General features: G+C 49.0%; 1 protein-coding gene across 6 annotated transcripts in view; it reads left to right on the top strand.

Moving 5' to 3' along the window:
- EIF4ENIF1 (eukaryotic translation initiation factor 4E nuclear import factor 1) overlaps positions 1 to 18,216 on the top strand; it is a 386,373-nt gene that overhangs the window by 220,681 nt on the left and 147,476 nt on the right. For 2 of the 6 annotated variants that reach the window (XM_069619809.1, XM_069619810.1), the window contains exons 9-11: positions 16,343 to 16,603; positions 17,057 to 17,289; positions 18,118 to 18,186. In XM_069619809.1, coding sequence (XP_069475910.1) covers positions 16,343 to 16,603; positions 17,057 to 17,289; positions 18,118 to 18,186 — 563 coding nt within the window. The remainder of the gene's footprint in view (positions 1 to 16,342; positions 16,604 to 17,056; positions 17,290 to 18,117; positions 18,187 to 18,216) is intronic. The other 4 variants (XM_069619813.1, XM_069619811.1, XM_069619814.1 and 1 more) reach the window with 4 other exon arrangements.

Raw genomic sequence — 18,216 nt, 5'->3', positions numbered from 1 at the left:
GGGCCGGTTAACATCCTTTCTTCAAGCATGGGAGGGAATAACATCAGACCGCTGGGTACTTTATACAGTAGCCGCGGGCTGCGGTGGAGAGTTCAACAGTTCCCCAACATACAGACCGCCGAGGGGACGCCGCATGACACCAGAACACCTCGCCATCCTTCAAGAAGTGGACCAACTGCTGGGAAAAGGAGCCATAGAGGTCTTGCCTCTATCTCAGGTAATGGAAGGTATTTATTCAGTGTACTTCCTTGTACCCAAAAAGGATCTAACCATGCGCCCTGTATTAGATCTGCACCCAGCGAACAAGTTTGTCAAACCCCAAAAGTTTTGTATGGTGACCTTACAGGAAGTGATCCCACTGCTATCACGGATATTACATGACAACACTGGACATGAAAGATGCATACTTTCATATTTTAATGTTGCCAGCGCACAGAAAATACCTCAGGTTCATGATAGAGGGCAAACACTACCAGTTCAGAGTGCTACCCTTCGGCATAGCATCTGCACCAAGGGTATTCACGGAAGTACTGGCAGTGACAGCGGCCCACCTGCGCAGGTTATCCATCCCAGTATACCCTTACCTTGACGACTGGCTCATAACGGGGGATTCTTACGAGACATGCTTTTCAAACACCCAAAAGACTGTAGACCTTTTGTTCCAACTGGGCTTCTCCATCAACGAGAAGTCCAGCTTAGACCCCAGCCAAGTCAAACAATTCCTAGGGGCTCTAATTCGAACAAAGGACGACCCAACGAGAGGGTCCAAAACATGCTGTTTCAGATCCCCCAATATGTGGCAGGTCGAGAGGTGACGGTGCGCAAAGCGATGCGATTGCTAGGAATGATGGCGTTGTGTATTTATTTGGTACCTCACACGCGCCTGCGCCCAATGCAAGAGTAGCTCAACAGCCAGTGGTGTCAGGCCAGCGGACAATGGGACGATCTAGTGGTGGTCTCGCAAGCCTTGGTTCTCTCGCTACGGTGGTGGACAAAGGAAAACCTGATAATAGGGAAACCCTTTGCCACACCCAAAGTGGAGTCCACTCTAACCACGGACTCATCCCTCACAGGATGGGGGGGCTCACCTATCCCATCAGACTGCTCATGGAGTGTGGACTCCGAACGTAGCATCAAGCACATAAACCTACTGGAGCTACTGGCAGTGTTCAAAGCACTAAAAGCCTTCCAGGAACACCTACAAGGGAAGACAGTGATGGTCCTTACAGACAGCACCACAGCCTTGTACTACATCAACAAGCAGGGGGCACCCACTCTCCAGGACTGTCCAAGCTGTCCCAGAATATATGGAACTGGGCTCTCAAACACCTGTTCCTACTGTCACAACACGTACCAGGGGAACTCAATCTGCTAGCAGTCAAACTCAGCAGAGTCTCCCCCCTCCGCTCCCCCACCCGAAGAGTACGAATGGCAATTGCACGAAGACATTGTCTTAGACGTCTTCACGCAATGGGGAATGGGGATTCCCGGAAATAGACCTGTTCGCAACTCTGGAGAACTCAGAATGCTAAAGTTACGCCTCCAGGTACCCCCAGAACCAGTCCAAGGGGAACGGTCTGTCGATTCAATGGTCAGGGAAATTTGTTTACGCCTTTCCCCCGACTCCCCTTCTCAACAAAGTGGTGCACAAGATGCACCAGGAGCAGGTTACCATGATACTAGTGGCCCCAATGTGGGCCCGGCAGCCATGGTTCGCTCACTTGATGGAGATGTCCCTATCTCCCCCAGTGAAACTTCCCTGCCCGTACAACATGCTGTCACAGGACAAGGGCAGGACACTGCATCCATGCCCTCAGACCATGAACTTAGCAGCCTGGCTCCTGAGATCATAGAATTTGGACATCTACAACTCCCGCAGAGATGTATGGACATCCTCAGGGAAGCCAGAAAACCTAACACTCGCCACTGCTATTCTAGCAAGTGGAAAAGATTTGTCATCTGGTGTAGATGTAAGAGCATCAACCCGTTTGACTGCTCTCCCACAAACCTTGTTCTGTACTTGACCCATTTACTGGATTCAGGTCTAGTGTTCAATTCCATTAAAGTCCACCTGGCGGCACTTTCTGCATACACCACTTCCCAATTTAAAGTGTCGTGGTGGAAGATACCAGTTATCCAGGCCTTCATGGAGGGGGTAAAGAGAATACACCCTCCGATAGCTAACCCAGCTCCTGGATGGGACTTAAATGTGGTACTTTCTAGACTCATGGGCCCTCCTTTTGAACCCATGCACAAGGCAACTCTTAAAGACCTCACTCTTAAGACTGCTTTCCTAATAGCTATCCCCTCCATTAGGAGAGTAAGTGAACTACAGGCTCTTTGTTCTAGACCCCTTTGTAACAGTTCACAAGGATAAGGTGGTTCTACGCGCACACCCAAGGTTTGCACCAAAATTCATCTTGAAATTCCATGTAAACCAGTCAATAGAACTACCAACGTTCTTTCAAAACCCTTCCAGCTTGGGAGAAAAAAGTCTGCATACACTAGATGTACGCAGAGCTGTCATGTTCTACATGGAAAGAACCAGACCACTGAGAGACTAATCAGTTCTTTGTCTCGGTGGCAGCAGGAAGAGAAGGAGATGCAGTCTCAAAGTCCACTATATCTAGATGGATTGTTCAATGCATCACTCTGTTTCTCTCTTGCTAAGAGAGAACTACCCTTCAAGCCAAGAGCACATTCCACTCGAGGCACTGGGGCTTCCATAGCGTTCATTGCAAATGTTCCCCTTGAGTCCATCTGCAAAGCGGCTACCTGGAGTTCTGTGCACACCTTTACAAAACACTACTGTCTAGATGCACACTCGAGATCTGACTCCCAGGTGGGACAGGCAGTATTAAGACATCTTTTCTCTACTGTTCCTTCTCATAACCCACCGCCAACTCCGGGTACTGCTCGCTAGTCTATGCACAGCATGTGATTCTAAGCAGATTAACAAACATCAGAAGACAATGCATTACTTACCGTAAAAGCATTTCTGATGGTTGTATCTGCTTAGATTCACATGCGCCCACCCTTCCTCCCCGCTCGGATGGAAGGATTATAGACACCTTTCTACATCTCTTTTCTGTACTCGCTCACGTATAGAAGGCTTCCTCAGAGCAGAAAAAGTACAAACAGAGGGACCTTGACGCGTGAGGGTACAACGCACGTCACTATAGGGATAGTGTTACAGACAAGCCTTGTCGACGTCCCCTTTTCGACTACGAAAAACAAAATGCACTACTCCGCAGTGACCACTGGATGTCGGACCTATGCACAGCATGTGAATCTAAGCAGATACAACCATCAGAAATGCTTTTACGGTAAGTAATGCATTGTCATATTGATGTAGAATATAGATGGCTGCCTCCTAGTGAATGTTTTATAACAGACTGTGAAATAAATTGTATAACTGGCTGGCTTCAATTTCACTCCCAACTTAAATTTTACTCTCTGCCTTGTCTTCAAATCTCTCCATGGTCTTGCTCCCCCTGATCTCTCCTCCCTCCTCTTTCTACTTGCCCTCATGTTCCCTTCGGTCCGCTGACATTTCCTTCTCATTGTACCTCTGTCCCCCTGTGCCGCCTCCCGTTTCTGATCCTTCCAACTCCTAGTCCCCCTGCACTGGAACGCCCTTCCTCTTGCAATCTGCTCTACCCGACCTCATTCTGCACCCCCCTTAAATCTCTCCTTCTCCTTTCTCCTCCTTGAAACCCCTTCCTGCCTCCCTCCCCTCCCTCCTTTATCTTTCCCCTTGACTATCTCCCTCCCCTACCTCCCCACTCAACTTTCCCCTACCCTCCTCCTACTCATCAACCCGTCCTACTCCACTGTTCTCTCCATTTCCTTCAATTAATTGCTCTTCTCACTGTTTTGTTGACTGATTCATATTGTAATTTGCTTCTACTCTTTTGTTTTCATATAATTCAATTGTACAGCGCTTTTGTGTAAAGCGCTCTATAAATCAATAAATGCAATACAAATAAATGATTTACCTAGAAACCTTGAGTAAGTTTTTGAATACTTGTGATTGTAGACCTCTCATTACAGCTCACATTCCCCTCTTGTGATAAGTTTGGCTGCTCGGCAATGCTACCAAAACTGTGTAGTACAGACTCATACCAAACGTTGGTTTGCTTACACCTGTAGTTCTAGTTGTGTGTAGTGGTCCTCAACGGTATCGCATACAAACTCTGCCTAACACCCGGCTCCCTGAATGACTCTTCTCTCCTCTGCTTGTGCCTTACCTTTCCTCCAGAATATGTGTGATCTCTTACTTCAACACATCTCAGTATTGCTCTAAATGTACCAGTGAAATGTCCAGTGTCCTAGCTATTTGTCACCTGAGGGTGTAGGAAGTGTCTGTGTGCCATCACAAATGGGTATTTGCTGATTTAGAGAAACTAGGTCTGTATTTTGCAATGTATTTGTGTTCCTATTACATTGCCCTTTCTGAAGGCTTATTTAAACTGACAAATGCATCTTACTGCTCACGTAGACCTGTCTTGATGAGCCTGGCTGCACAGCCACAATAACCTGTTTAGTACAGACTTATACCCAAGGTTGTGTTCCTATTGCCAGGAGGTCAAGGTTGTAGTCCACCCAAAGGGTACTGCTCCAAATCTTCTCTAACGTGGGTCCAGCACGCTGAGGTGCTCAGGCTTGGTTCTTCCTGCTTCGGGAGGGTCCTCGATCTTCCTGGAGCTTGTGATCATCTTAAAGACGATGTGCTCGATTCTTGGTTTCCTGGCACTCTGTTGCAGCAGCAAGGAAGTACAGCCAGCAGGGAGAGGGCTCCAACAAAGTTCTTCCCTTGGGTTGGTGGGATCAACTAGCCCCCCCCCCCCCCCGGACGAAGATATTGGTTCAGGGCTTCTCTAGTCGATTCAGAGTTTGGAGCTTCAGCACTGCAGCAGGGCTTCACCGGGCAGTTAAACACTCCAGGTGGATGCAGCAAGCTTTTCTTCCAGTTTCCTTTGTCAGATGTTTCGTCTTTTATGCAGGTTGCTCCCATTCATGCACAGCCTAGCTGTGTCACACAGCAGAGTGACTGTCCTTCAAGGACAGCCTGCCAATCGGCACTGGGTGCAGTCAGGTAACCAAGGAGACGAAGGACGCAGTTTCGGCCACCTCCCTTGATTCCTGCCCTGCCAGACACTGGAGCCACAGGCGAGTTTCAGCTCTGAAGCCCACCAAATGTAAATTTAACAAAAGGGTAAACCTGGTTTGGCGCAGAGTTAAACCCAAGAAAGACCTCCCAAGCAAGAAATGGCAAAAAATGGCCAGGGCCATTTTGACAAAATGGGCACTGATGGGTGCTAAACTGCAGCTGAGGATTCAGCCTGCAGTAAAAATGCACAATGGTAGAAAAATGAAACCACTGCCACCAGCCATTAAATGTAGTGAGAGTAACATACAAAATGTTACGTGAGTAAGTAGGTAAAGGGGCTAGCAAGTAACCCCCAGTACTTCCACATAAGATGGGGTGTACTGGACCTACATAGGAAAAACATGTTGGGAACAGTAGTTCACCCAAGAGAAGGTATTTAAACCTTATGAGAAAGCCAAAGGTCTGCTCTGACACTGCACTGAAGGTGCTGTTACAATACAAAAGGTAGATGCTTATGGAGTTTGTCAGCCTCCAAAACCAAAAGAAACAAGCTCCAAATCAGATCAAATGTACATGAGTGAGAAAGGTCTCGCTCTCACAAGGATAAAAATCAAAGTCCTGCAAAAGAGCTGGGGGTCTCTAAGGTTGAAGGGAATTGGCACAGAAATTGGAATTCTTCCTAACACCCGCCAGCTGCCCCTTTAAACTGCAGCGAGAGTTTGCAGGGGATGAGTGTGAATTGCTGATGAAAGGTGAGGATCATGAGCCAGAAGACAAGTCAACCACTGGAAGAGAAGAACTGAATGCTACCAGACGCCTGGAGCCCCTTCCAGCAACCATGTAGAGACCACTGATGTCCTGACCCGGTTTTCAAGAGATTTGAAGAGGACTCCTCCTTCCCTTTGGCCAGTGGTGCCAACTAGCCATAAGACCTGCAAGGCGAGCCATCCCTCTGCATGATGTGACCTCCGGGTGCACTACAATAACCTTGACCTCTTGGCAATAGGGACCCAACCTTTGTAAGTCTGAACTACACAGGTTGGTAGTGTGGCAGAGCAGCTAGGCTTATCTCAAGAGGGGTCAATGTGAGCAGTAATGTGACAGTAGCAGTTATCCAAATAAACACTCAAGGTTTCAACCATTTTTATTTCTGTCGGCTGTGTAAGCCTTCAGAAGAGAGCAAAACATGTAACAATTGAAATATACTTCAGTACACGCTCTTTGTTTCTCCAAATCTGATGATGACCATTGGGATGTCACACTTCCTACACCCTCAGGTGACGTTACATAGCTAGGACACTGGACATGGATTTATCACTGGTTCACTTGGAGCAATACTGAGTTTGGTGCAAAGGTTAACAAATAATTCACAAACTGGTACGTATTTTTAAAACCTTCCAATGCAAAGTAAATTAACCCCTTCATGGGGAGAAAAGCTAAAGCAGAGTAAGAGTTAAAGGGTCACTCGGGGAGCCGGGACAGCCAATGTTACTTGTGCAGTGTTTAGGGGAGCTGAAGATCCTCTTTGTAGGTAGGCAAAGTATTGCACAGTGATTTATAAATGTTTGTAGAAAATGGAACATTTGAAGGGCCACAAGCTGGGAGGCTTGGGAGGGGCAACGCTTTAGCAACTCTGCAAGGTAACCAAGTGCTTAGACTTTACAGTACCTCTGGTTAGAAGAAATGGTTCCAGCCGACTTCTGTTTCTATACAGCTCTGCAGATCCTGTTCTTGAGACTAAGGCATGGGGACAAGAGTGAGGACGTCTGGGGACTCCTGCTCTGCAATGGTAAGGTCAGCCGCAGCAATGGACATACTTCAATTCTGCTGTTTCAGATGCTCGTGTCTGACAGCAAATAGCAACACCGTTGTTCTCAGATACCACTTTAGACTTTCCTTGCTTCTGGGGTCCATGAGGTGGCTCAGGCTTGGTCGGTCCTGCTTACTGGGAGACCGGAGGATCTTCTAAGCGCTCAGGTCAGACTTAAAAGCAACACACAGAATCTGGTGGTCCTCTCCCTGGCACTTGGGTTCCTGCAGCAGCAGAAGTACAGCCAGCTCGGAGAGGATGTCCAGGCGTGCTTACTTTGGAGTTGATTGGTCCCACCAACTCAAGGGGAGAAGTCGTCCTTGCAGGGCTTCTCTAGTCGAGGCGAATTTAGAGCTTTAGCAGAGCAGCAGGACTTCACTGGGCAAACCAACGGTCCAGGAGTTGCAGCAGGCGTCTTTTCCAGGAAGTTCTTTGGACTCCTTTGTACAGTGGTCGACTCGGCAGTCCAAGCCAAAAAGCCTTTTCGAGGGGATTGGGTCCTCCGACGTATTCCATATCTGACAGGTAATGTCCACAGCTGTGCTGCTTCGGAGAATATTCGGCTCCTGTGTCGACGTCGATGCGCCGTCCCCGAGGACCTCCGTCACCCGATGTGATGAGTAGGACGCACAACTCCCATAGCCTCAGTTCCGTTTTTTCCACGAACGTGTTTGCTTCGTGAATCTCAGTACGCCTCTATTTGGAGTTAGCCGTTTTCTTCTCGGTTCGTTGAACCTGTTCGGTTTGTTGTAGAAGACACTTCGTCTTCAAACCCGCCTCCAGGCTTCAAGAAATGCGGGGGCTGTGGGTCCAAGATGTCGGTCACGGATTCGCACAACTCCTGCCTCGGGTAGGCCCACGATACGGACGACTGTCGACTGCCAGTTGCTCACAGCAAAGACCTTGCGGGAACGTAAGAAGCTGTCGGTAGGTCGGGTGTCTAAGCCCCGGAAGTCGAGGTCTGCAGGGCTTTCGACTGAGGATTCGAGGGGCGACTCTCTGCGTCATTGTCAGAAGTCCAGTGGGTCTCCTTCCAGGAGTTGGTCTCGCCACTCCTATGCCTCTTCGAGGCATTCCCGGAAGCGCCGGCATCGGTTGCCTTCCCCTTCCCCGTCCTCTTCCGAGGACTCCGCCCATCGGCGGGTCACTTATCCCTCCATGCAAGCAACACCGGAGGAATGGGCTCTCTTCGGGAAGCAGATGCTAGCGATTCTTGAATTGCAGGGCACCGGTCCGTCCGCGCCTCCGAGTGGGGTCGGTCAGCACCGGTCGAGACACCGCTCGTACGCCTTCGGGCTTGGCAGGTCGGCACGGCTCGCGGGAGAGGTCCCGCACGGACAAGGGTAGCCGTTCTCGCCTTGCCCGTTCCAGGTCCTGGTCCTCGACGCGCTCGAGACAGCGTGATCCTGTGCAGTCGTCGAAGACGTCGACGCCTGTGGCGCCGAGGTCGTTGATGATTTCTCTCGAGGCTCCGCCTCCGAGGGGATTGTCGAGACACGCTCGGAGCTCCGGCTTCGAGGCCTGTGTCGACGCCGTCGATGCTGGCGGTTTTGCAGCCGACACCGGCGCCGACTTGTTCGGCACCCTTGACGCCTTTCGAGGCCGTGGTGTCGGAGGGGCCCCGTGGCATGGGGTTAGCCCCTAGAAAGGCTCTGGCTAAGGTCAGGCACTGCTTTGGTCCCCAGATGTTTTCCTCTCCCTGCCTGGAGTACATTTCAGAGGGTGATGAAGGCTCTGACGGCTTGGTTCCGGTACCAGATGATATTAACTCGGGCCATAGCCAGTTTGATGACCTGAGACACACTGCATGATGCCAGTGGACTGGACACCTCTCCGGAGGTGGAGTTTTGTAGACCGTAGTCTGGCACCCATGCCGATTCTTCATATCAGCGCCTTATGTCTCGGGTCACTGAGTACTTGGGTTGATCGGCTCCCCCAGGGGAGTTCGTTCAGGATGATCTCATGGACATCCTTGATATTGGTCCCCGCCCCCCCACACTGACCCGGTTTTGCCATTTCGTATGGCTCTGCAGAGAAGGGTTGCGGAAGCTTGGACTGCTCCGGAGTGTCTCCCGGCAGTGGGCAAGTCTTTGTCGCGAAAATACCGTCCAGCCAGTAGCAACCCCTGCTACTTGTCCAGGCACCCCACTCTGGAGAGTTTGGTGGTGCAGGCGTCGTATCCTACCATCCCTCCGGATAGGGACGACAAACGTTTTGACGGCTGGGTGAAGAAAGTGTTTTCTTCAGGGGGTATGGCGCTTCAGGCAGCCAACTCCATATGTGCCTTGTCTCGTTTCACACTCTGTGGAACTGTTGCATTAGCGGCTGAACATATTCCCGAAGGGGACAAACGGGATGGTTTCCTTGCTATGGTTCAGGATGGCAAGGATGCCATGTGTGAGGCCATTCAGTCGGGTTTGGACATGGCAGATTGTGTCAGCAGGTCCATGGCGGCGAGCACCGTAATACGCAGGTTTGCGTGGTTGCGGAAGTCTGGGTTCGCTCCTGATGTGCAGTCTCGGCTCCTCAACATGCCCTTTGACGGTGAACATCTTTTTGGCAGCAAGGCTGACGAGAGCCTTGAGGTTGCAGACCTCCAAACCTGCAGCAAAGTCGTTGGGCGCTGCAGTTCGCCAACCTACGGCTTTTCGTCCTAGGGGACAGCAATGGAGGGGAGGTTCATTTCACTATTACTCGTCTTTCAGTAGAGCGAGAGGAGCTAGCAGTCAAAGAGGCCACCGTAAGAGTGCCAGAGGTGGAAACAAGGGTACTCGAGGTGCCAAGGCCGCTCGGGCAGTTGCCTCTTTGCCCTCAGGCAATGCCGCAGCCGCTACCACTCAGTCATGAGGCCAGGTCCCAGGCGTCGCCGGTTGGGGGAAGGCTGGCGCAGCATCTTGACGCGTGGCAAGCCATTACTTCAGATGTGTGGGTTCTTGAGATCATAACCCACGGCTACGGTCTTCCTTTTCGGCAGAGGCCTCACGACAATCCACCTGGGAACCTTTTTGAAGAGTTCGGATCCGCTCCTTGCGCAGGAAATTCAAGCCCTGCTGGAGAAAGGCGCCAGAGAACTGGTGCCTGTAGTGGAGAGGAACAAGGGATGGTATCTCCCTTATTTTTTGATTTTGAAGAAAGACTGAGGATTGAGACCCATCATGGACTTGCGCGGTTTGAACAAACTCCTCCAGGAAGGACAAGTTCAAGATGGTTACTCTCTCTCAAGTCCTCCAGGCCCTTCAACTTCAGGACTTTTTGGTGTCTTTCGACCTCAAGGATGCTTACTTCATGTGCCTATCCATCCCAAGCACAGGAAGTACCTGAAGTTTGCGGTTGGCGACTCGCACATTCAGTTTCGGGTCCTGCCGTTGGGATTGGCCTCCGCCCAGAGGCTTTTCACCAAGCTCATGGTGGTGGTGGCAGCGCATCTCAGGAAAGGGGATTCACGTCTACCCCCTACCTGGACGATTGGTTGATCAGGGGGAGCTCTCCCGAGCAAGTCCTGGATCATCTGTCCGTCACCTGCCACTCCCTTCACAAGCTGGGCTTCTCCCTCAATTTAAAGAAGTCCCACTTGACACCAACGCAGCGGCTCCAGTACATCGGAGCAGTGCTCGACACCCCTGGGGCAGTGTTTTCCTCCCCAGGTGAGGGCTCTTCACATTCAGCAGATGGTGCACAAGTTTCAACTTGCCCAGAATCTCCCAGCGTCAGTTCTTGAGACTGCCCAGCCTCATGGCATCCTGCATCCTTCTGGTGCCAGAGGCTCGTCTCCGGATTAGATCTTTGCAGTGGGCACTCGGGCTCCAGTGGCCTGAGTCCTCCGGCAGGCTGTCGGACCCTGTTCAGGTGCCGCCCTTGGTCGCCCAGGACCTTCTGTGGTGGGCTGTCGAAGGCAATCTGACGGAGGGGGGTGGGGGGGGCATTTTGGCTGCCCTGGCCGGTGGTGACTATTTTGGGGAGCTCATGCCAACGAGTTGAGTCAGCGGTCGTTGGTCTCCGAGTCCAGACTCCATATCAATCTGTTGGAGCTGAGGGCTGTCAGGCTAGCCCTGATGGCTTTTCTGCCGACTGTGCGAGGAGTGTCCTGATTCTAACGGACAACACAGTGGCCATGCACTACCTCAACAAAACAAAAAGGGGGTGGGGGGGGGCAGGGTCACTACCTCTGTGCAGGGAGGCGATGCAGCTCGAGTTCTGGGCCATCCAGCAGGAATTTCCGATCTCGGCTGTTCATCTGGCCGGAGTCGACAACGAAGCGGATGCTCTGAGCAGGCAGAGCACGGTCTCTCACGAGTGGGAGCTGGATCAGGAGATTCTCCTGGAGATCTTTGCCCTTTGGGGGACCCCTCAAGTAGATCTCTTCACCTCCAGTGTCAACCGGAAGTGCAAAAGGTTTTGCTCGTGGGAATTTCCTCCAAAAGGACCTTAAGAGACGCGTTCGTGGTGGAATGGTCATTCCCACTGCTGTACGCGTTTCCTCCAGTCCCCGTCATCCCGCAAGTACTGCGGAGGTTCGTTTCCCGGATGATTCCCGGACCTTCTCGACTTGTCCATCTGCCCTCCACGGCGTCTTCCCTACCGACGATCTGCTCTCACGGGAGGGGGGGGGTCAGGTTCTCCATCCAGAGGTCAGATCCCTCAACCTTCACGCTTGGCTTCTGAAAGGTTGAGGTATAAGGATTGGGACCTCCCTGACGACGTGATGGAGGTGTTGCTCTCGGCCAGACGGCCGGCAACAAAGACTGTGCCGTTGCCGAAAGTTCTGCGACTGGTGCTGAGTTAAGAATGTGGATCCTTTTGATTGTGACATTCCCATGGTTCTGTCTTTTTTGCTTTCTTTGGCCCACAGGGGCTTGCAAGTGGGGTCCATTAAAGGTTACCTGGCGGCGCTGTCTATATTTAAGCGCTCGTCTGAAGAGTGTTCATATTTTAAGATTCCTTTAATTTCGCAGTTTTTGAAAGGGCTCACTAATGTGTTCCCTCTGTCACCTTTTCTGGTGCCCGGTTGGGATTTGAACCTTGTTCTTAAGTTTCTTATGGGTGCTCCGTTTGAGCCTTTGCATTCTTGCCCTTTGAGACTGCTAACTCTTAACTGGTTTTGGTTGCGGTTACTTCCGCTCGCTGAGTGAGTTACAGGCACTTTTAGTTAAGCCACCCTTCACTGTTTCATAAGGACAGGGTTGTCCTTAGAGTTCGTCCTTTTCTTCCGAAGGTGGTTTTGGAATTTCATTTGAGCCAGAAGGTGGTTCTTCTGGCGTTCTATCCTCCTCCACATCCTGGAAAGGAAGAGGAGAGGCTCCATAGGCTTGATCCTAGGAGAGCGTTGAGCTTTTATATTTCGCGCATGTCCCGGGTCAGAGTGGACGATTAACTTTTCATTGGTTACGCTGGAAAGCGTTTGGGACAAGCTGTGATGAAACAGACTTTGTCTCGTTGGATTATTTTAGCTATCTCCAAGTGTTACCTCTTGGCGGGTAAGGACCCTCCGGCTGGCTTGCGGGCCCATTCTACCAGGGGAGTGGCTGTGTCTACTGCCCTGCAGAGGGGTGTTCCTATTTGTCACATCTGTGATGCAGCCACCTGGGCTTCAGTACATACTTTTGTACGTCACTACTCCCTCGATTCCATCAGAGGGCAGGATCTGGCCTTTGGCAAGGCAGTCCTATATTCCGCAATTTGATTGGGCATGCTAGATTTGTGTTCTAAATTCTTTTCCCACCTCCTTGCTTGGTACTGCTTTGGGAGTCTTGTCATAGATATGGAATACGTCAGAGGACCCAATTCCCTCGAAGAACAAGTTACTTTCTTACCTGGTAACGTTCTTTCGATGGGATGGTCCGACGTATTCCATATCGCTCCCTCCCTACCTTCCCCGCTGCAGAATTTCTTTTGCGATTGCAGCTTGCGTTCCACAAGGCCTTGCGTGTCTGACTGGCAAACTGGTGGCACACGTTCTGGGGGAAAAACTATAACTGAGGCTATGGGCGTCGTGCGTCCTACTTATCACATCGGGTGACGTCGGAGGTCCTCTGGGACAGCGCATCGACGTCATGGATGCAGACGCCGAAGATTTTCCGATGCAGCACAGCTGTGGACATTACCTGTCATAGATATGGAATACGTCGTCTGACCATTCCATCGAAGGAACGTTACCAGGTAAGAAAGTAACTTGTTCTTTTATGCATGTTTCTCCCATTCATTCTAGCCTAACTGTCAATCACACAGCAGGGTGGCTATCCTTGCCGGACAGCCAGCCGGCCAATCACCTTTGAGTATTAAGCACAGGGAGTTCTGGGCACCTCCCTCACTTCCTGCCCCTGCCAGTCCTACTGGAGCCAGAGGTGGGCTTAACTTGTGAATACAACGAACAAAGGGACCAAACCTAGTTTGGCACGCTGAGTACATCTCAAGAAGGACCTTTCCAACAAGAAATGCTGAAAAAAGACCGGCCATTTTGACGAAATGGGCACCCATGCATGCCTTATTGTGGTTTCAAACACAGCCCACAGTAAAAACAATGGCAGTAAAAAGTAAACCACTGCCACAGCCATTAATTGTAAAAAGGGTAACACAAACATGTTATGTGAGAAACTAGACAAAGGGGATACTAATTAACCCCTCCAGCACCCTATTGTAAGATGTTGTGTGCTGGGTCTAGAAAGTTACAAAATGTAACCAAAGTTGATTTCACTTCACTGCTCTTGGAAACAATAGTTTCACTAAGAGAAGGTATTTAAACCTTTTGGAAATCTAAGACTTCCCCGTGCCACTTAGCTGAAGGTGCTGTGTGTCACAATGTAAAGATGATGCCTATGGAGTTTTGTCAGACTCAAGTCAAAAGAGAAACAGAATAAATCACAATAAAATTACAGGAGATATAAAAAGTCAAGCAAAAGAGCTGGGTATCACGAGGGTAGAAGGGAATTGGCACATTTCTGAGGCTTCTTCCTAATATAATGCAGCTGTGAACTCAGCCAGCGGTAAAGGTGCACCAAAATAATAAAACTTAACAGCCACTGAAGTTAAGCTTGTCCCTGTAACAGAATTATTAGTTTTAGTTTGAAAGGGGATGCATTGCATCTCCCCAGCACTCCACATAAAATTGGTGTGCTGGTTTCACCAAATATAATGTAAGTCATCCATAGATCCTTTCTACCCGTGGGAACTGTAGTTCTCTCAAGGGTTAGCCAGGGAAAGTTAAAAGGGAGCCCCTAAGCCACCCTCAGCAACAGGCACTTGTTGCCAAAATGTTGATGGATGAAAACTTTAAAAAGACGCAATGGAGAGTTTCAAATGACACCCATGTTAGGCAAACTTCGTATGCAGTACCCTTTGGGACCACTACACACAACTAGGACTACAGGTGTAAGCAAACCAACCTTTTGGTACAAGTCTGTACTACAGTTTTGATGGCAGAGCTGAGCAGCCAAGCTTATCTCAAGAGGGGAATGTGAGCAGTAATATAAAAGGTCTACAATCACAAGTGTTCAAGTAAACTCTTACATTATTTATCCAAGAAACCTTGAGTGTATGTCAGTTATGCCTCCTTCATTAGAAGGAGGCAATATAATTGCACACAAATATACTTCAATACTATTTCAGAATATTATTCAAGATGAGTAAAAGGCAAAGATTGTTAGAACATGAAGGGTTACAATTGTTCGACAGTGCACATACTTGGAGTTCACCAGAAAAGTCAATTCAGTAGGCTAGGCCAGTCATTGGGCTAAAGTCTTGGATAGGATAAAGCGGTTCTGGTAAGTAAACGGTAAAGTCTCTGCACAAGTTCTTGGAAGTAGTTTGAAAAAAATAATTTGTTGGGTCACAAGCTAATTCGGCCTGTGAGTTGAGACGGTTTCTAGCACTTTCACGGCGAGAGGCAAGTACTCGGTTTGGTTTTATAGTACCTTTACAAAATAAGAAAAGATGCCGCTGATGACCTCTGTCCTGGCAGTTCCTGCAGATCATGCTGTTGCTGGGCCTCGGTCATGGGGACAAGAGGGAGGACGTCAGGACTCCTGCACTGAAACTGGTCAAAAAGCTGGCAAATCTTCAATTCCGGTAGCTGGAGTCGGCACACAAGCTGGTGTCCCTCTCCCAGGAAAATACACCCAGCTCCGAGATTGGTATCCAGGTGGCTTAGTGTCAAGTTGATTGGTCAAACCAACTCGAAGGGAGAAGTCTTCCTTGCAGGGCTTCTGTCGAGATGAACTTGGCGATTCGGACCTGCAGCAGGGCTTCACCGGGCAATCCAACAGTCCAAGAATTGCAGTAGCTGTCCTCTTCAAGCTAGTCTTCAGTTCTTTTGTTCAAGTGGTCGACTCTGCCTTCCAAGCCAAGAGACTCGCCTTTTATTCAGTTCTCTCCCATTCATTCTAGCATAGCGGTCACTCACACAGCAGGGTGGCTGTCTTTGCCGGACAGTCGGCCACCCAATCGCCACATAGTGCATTTGGGTCTCCTAAGAAACTAAACACAGGGAGGTTCGGGCACCTCCCTCACTTACTGCCCTCCCCAGACACTTGTGTGCCAGAGGCGGTCTTCACTCCTGAAGCCTGCCAGAGGCGAATGAACAAAGGAACCAAACTAGGTTTGGCGCACAGAGCAAAATTGCAAAAAACAGACCTATTTTTACAGAGGGGGCAAAGACGCCATCTTGAAAAACATGGCTCCCACGATTTGATGTTACCGGTGTTCGCGGTCGGGGAAAAATCATGGTAGTTCGTTGTAAAACCACTGCCACAAGCCATTCTGAGAGGGTAGCATTTGGCTGCTACATGAGTATCTAGACACGGGATACTAAGCAACCCCCCCAGCACTATTGTAAGTTAGGGTGAGCTGGGTCTAGGATTTTTTAAAGACTAGTAGTCAATTTCACTCTACTTACTCTGTGAAACAGTAGTTTATCCCAGAGAAGATATTTAAACCTTGGGAAAGTCTGAAAAGGTTTCCCCTGTGCCACTGCACTAAGGGTGCTTTGTGACACAAATGAAAAGATGTCTATGGAGTTGTCTATAACTCCATAACCAAAGAAAACGCAAGTAAAACACGAGTGGTGAAAAAGGGTCACTCTCTCCAGGTAAAAAATCAAGTCCTCAAAATCCAGCAAAGTTACTGGGGGTCTCTAAGGTGAAAGGTATTTGCACATTTTTGAGAATTCTCTTCAACGGGGAATGTACATTTTAGAATTTAAATGTGTTTCTGGCTGTTTTGAGGATGAAAATGGTTTGAATACATCAGACATTTTGTGTGGAAGTCCAACAAACCAATTGTTCAGGTTGCGGGTAGGTGGACAGGGTTGAAATGTTCAGCCTAGATGCTTTTCTGTATGTGACTCTATCTGCATAGGAGTTTGGATAAAGCAGTAAATTACTTTTTTTTAAAAAACCTATTTTTTAAATCTTCGTTCTTCCCTGTAGGGCTGGAGAACCTCATCCCGTCCCCTGGACAGCATCCAGGCAATTATTTTGCCCCCATTCAATTTGAAGAAAACTCTGATAACAAAGTGGACATCCTTGAAATGCTCCAGAAAGCCAAAGTTGACCTTAAGCCCCTTCTGTCGAGCCTCACCGCCAACAAAGAAAAACTAAAGGAGAGCAGTGAGTGTGGAGTTTTACGATGTGCTAATCTGCTGCCTTCTGGAAGCTTTGAGACGCTGCTTGCTACAGTGCCAGAAAAAGGCAAGGTTCAGAAAGCTCCAGGAAACTAGCAAACATTGGGTGTGCAGGTCCTTTGGCCTTTGAGTGTTCCATTAATTACCATGTCTAGACTGTAAGCTGCACTTTGGTAGCCCTGCTTTCAAATACTCTGATCAGTTAACCTACACAGGAACAAGCAGCAATGCGAGTCCCACGTACTGCTAAATGTTTTCCCATAAGCTAGTGCATGTGGGAGAAAATGGTCTGATAGACTGTCCGTGTCCAGGAGGTGGTAGTCAATTGCACATACTGTTTTTTTAACAGACTCAAACGTGCACCTTTTCTAGGCAAGTCAGCTTAATGACACTGGCGATTTTGTTCTGAAATAACCCGTTGTGCCTATGCAGCAAATCATAGAAAGTACAACTGGCTTTTGTCGCTTCTTGTGTCATACATCTTGTGATTGAGTACTAATTAGTTTTGTTCACCTTGCAGCACATTCAGGCGTTGTCCTTTCTGTGGAGGAGGTTGAGGCTGGACTTAAGGGTCTTAAAGTGGAGCAGGAGCAGAAAATTGCCACTCCATTCATGGCTGAGCAACTGGAAGAAGCCCTTACAGCCATGACTGGCCCAAGGCAACCCAAGAAGGATGGCGATATGTCCGCTTTCAACAAGCTGGTCAGCAGCATGAAGGCAAGTGGGACTCTGCCTTCCCAGCCGAAGGTCAACGTAAGTACTAATCGCTCAGCACAGCCCAGAGTCTCTGGATTCCTGGCAAGGTACGTGGCCACATATCAATGTGTCCAATGGTCGTCTGATCACAAACTAATTTCTGTGCTCCAAGGCCTGCAGCTTTAGTACTGCATGGAATACCACACTTTGACAAACCTGGTTTCCTCTGACTACACATGAGGCCAACTGGGCTTGCATGCAAAAAATCAGTTTTTTCCCCCCTGGAGGTATGGCTAATGTTCCTGGTGAGGGACTGCATTAGCTAACGCACCATACATTTCAGAATGTGATCTGAATGAGATGCAGATGCAGGAGGAGTGTGGTTGGCATTATCTGCTCTGGTTGTGTTTGGCAGCTCCTCAAAAGCCATTTTCATCTTTCAAGTGTTTTAATGTTCAAACATGGATGAAGTGTTTTGACAATTGGTATTTGGCAATACATTAAGAATTGTTTTGATATTTTGATCCACGATGCAACCATTACCCCATGTACATCCCCTACTGGCTATGCCCCAATTATGTCAAATCGATTCTGCTACTACCCATATATTTGCTGTATAACCATAAAAATACCTTGTTGTGAGATCTGGGGCCGTCTTTACTGTTACAAAGTGGTTTTTCTGTTAGCGTTTTACAGACGTGCAGTATTGGATGTGTTAGATTTGGCAGAGAGGCTAGTACCTTGCAGCACCATGGGAGGTTTGGCCTAGATGGGAGTTCCATGATCTTTCACTGCTTTGGTGTCACTTGGGTTTTTGGTGTTGGTTTTCACTCACTTGCTCCTTTGGTTAATTCTAGGCCTTAATGTGTGTTTTTGTATTTTTAGCAAAGCCAGGAGAACAATTTGTCTCATGGTGATGTCACCAGCAACCACCTTCACAGAAATATTCTACAGGTACATACCCTGTGTTGCTAGAGAAATCTT

Source organism: Ambystoma mexicanum, chromosome 10, assembly GCF_040938575.1.
Source record: "Ambystoma mexicanum isolate Mex_15411 chromosome 10, UKY_AmexF1_1, whole genome shotgun sequence".
Lineage (NCBI taxonomy): Eukaryota > Metazoa > Chordata > Amphibia > Caudata > Ambystomatidae > Ambystoma > Ambystoma mexicanum.
The sequence above is the reverse complement of the archived record's forward strand: the minus strand, read 5'-3'. Positions and strand labels throughout refer to the sequence as shown.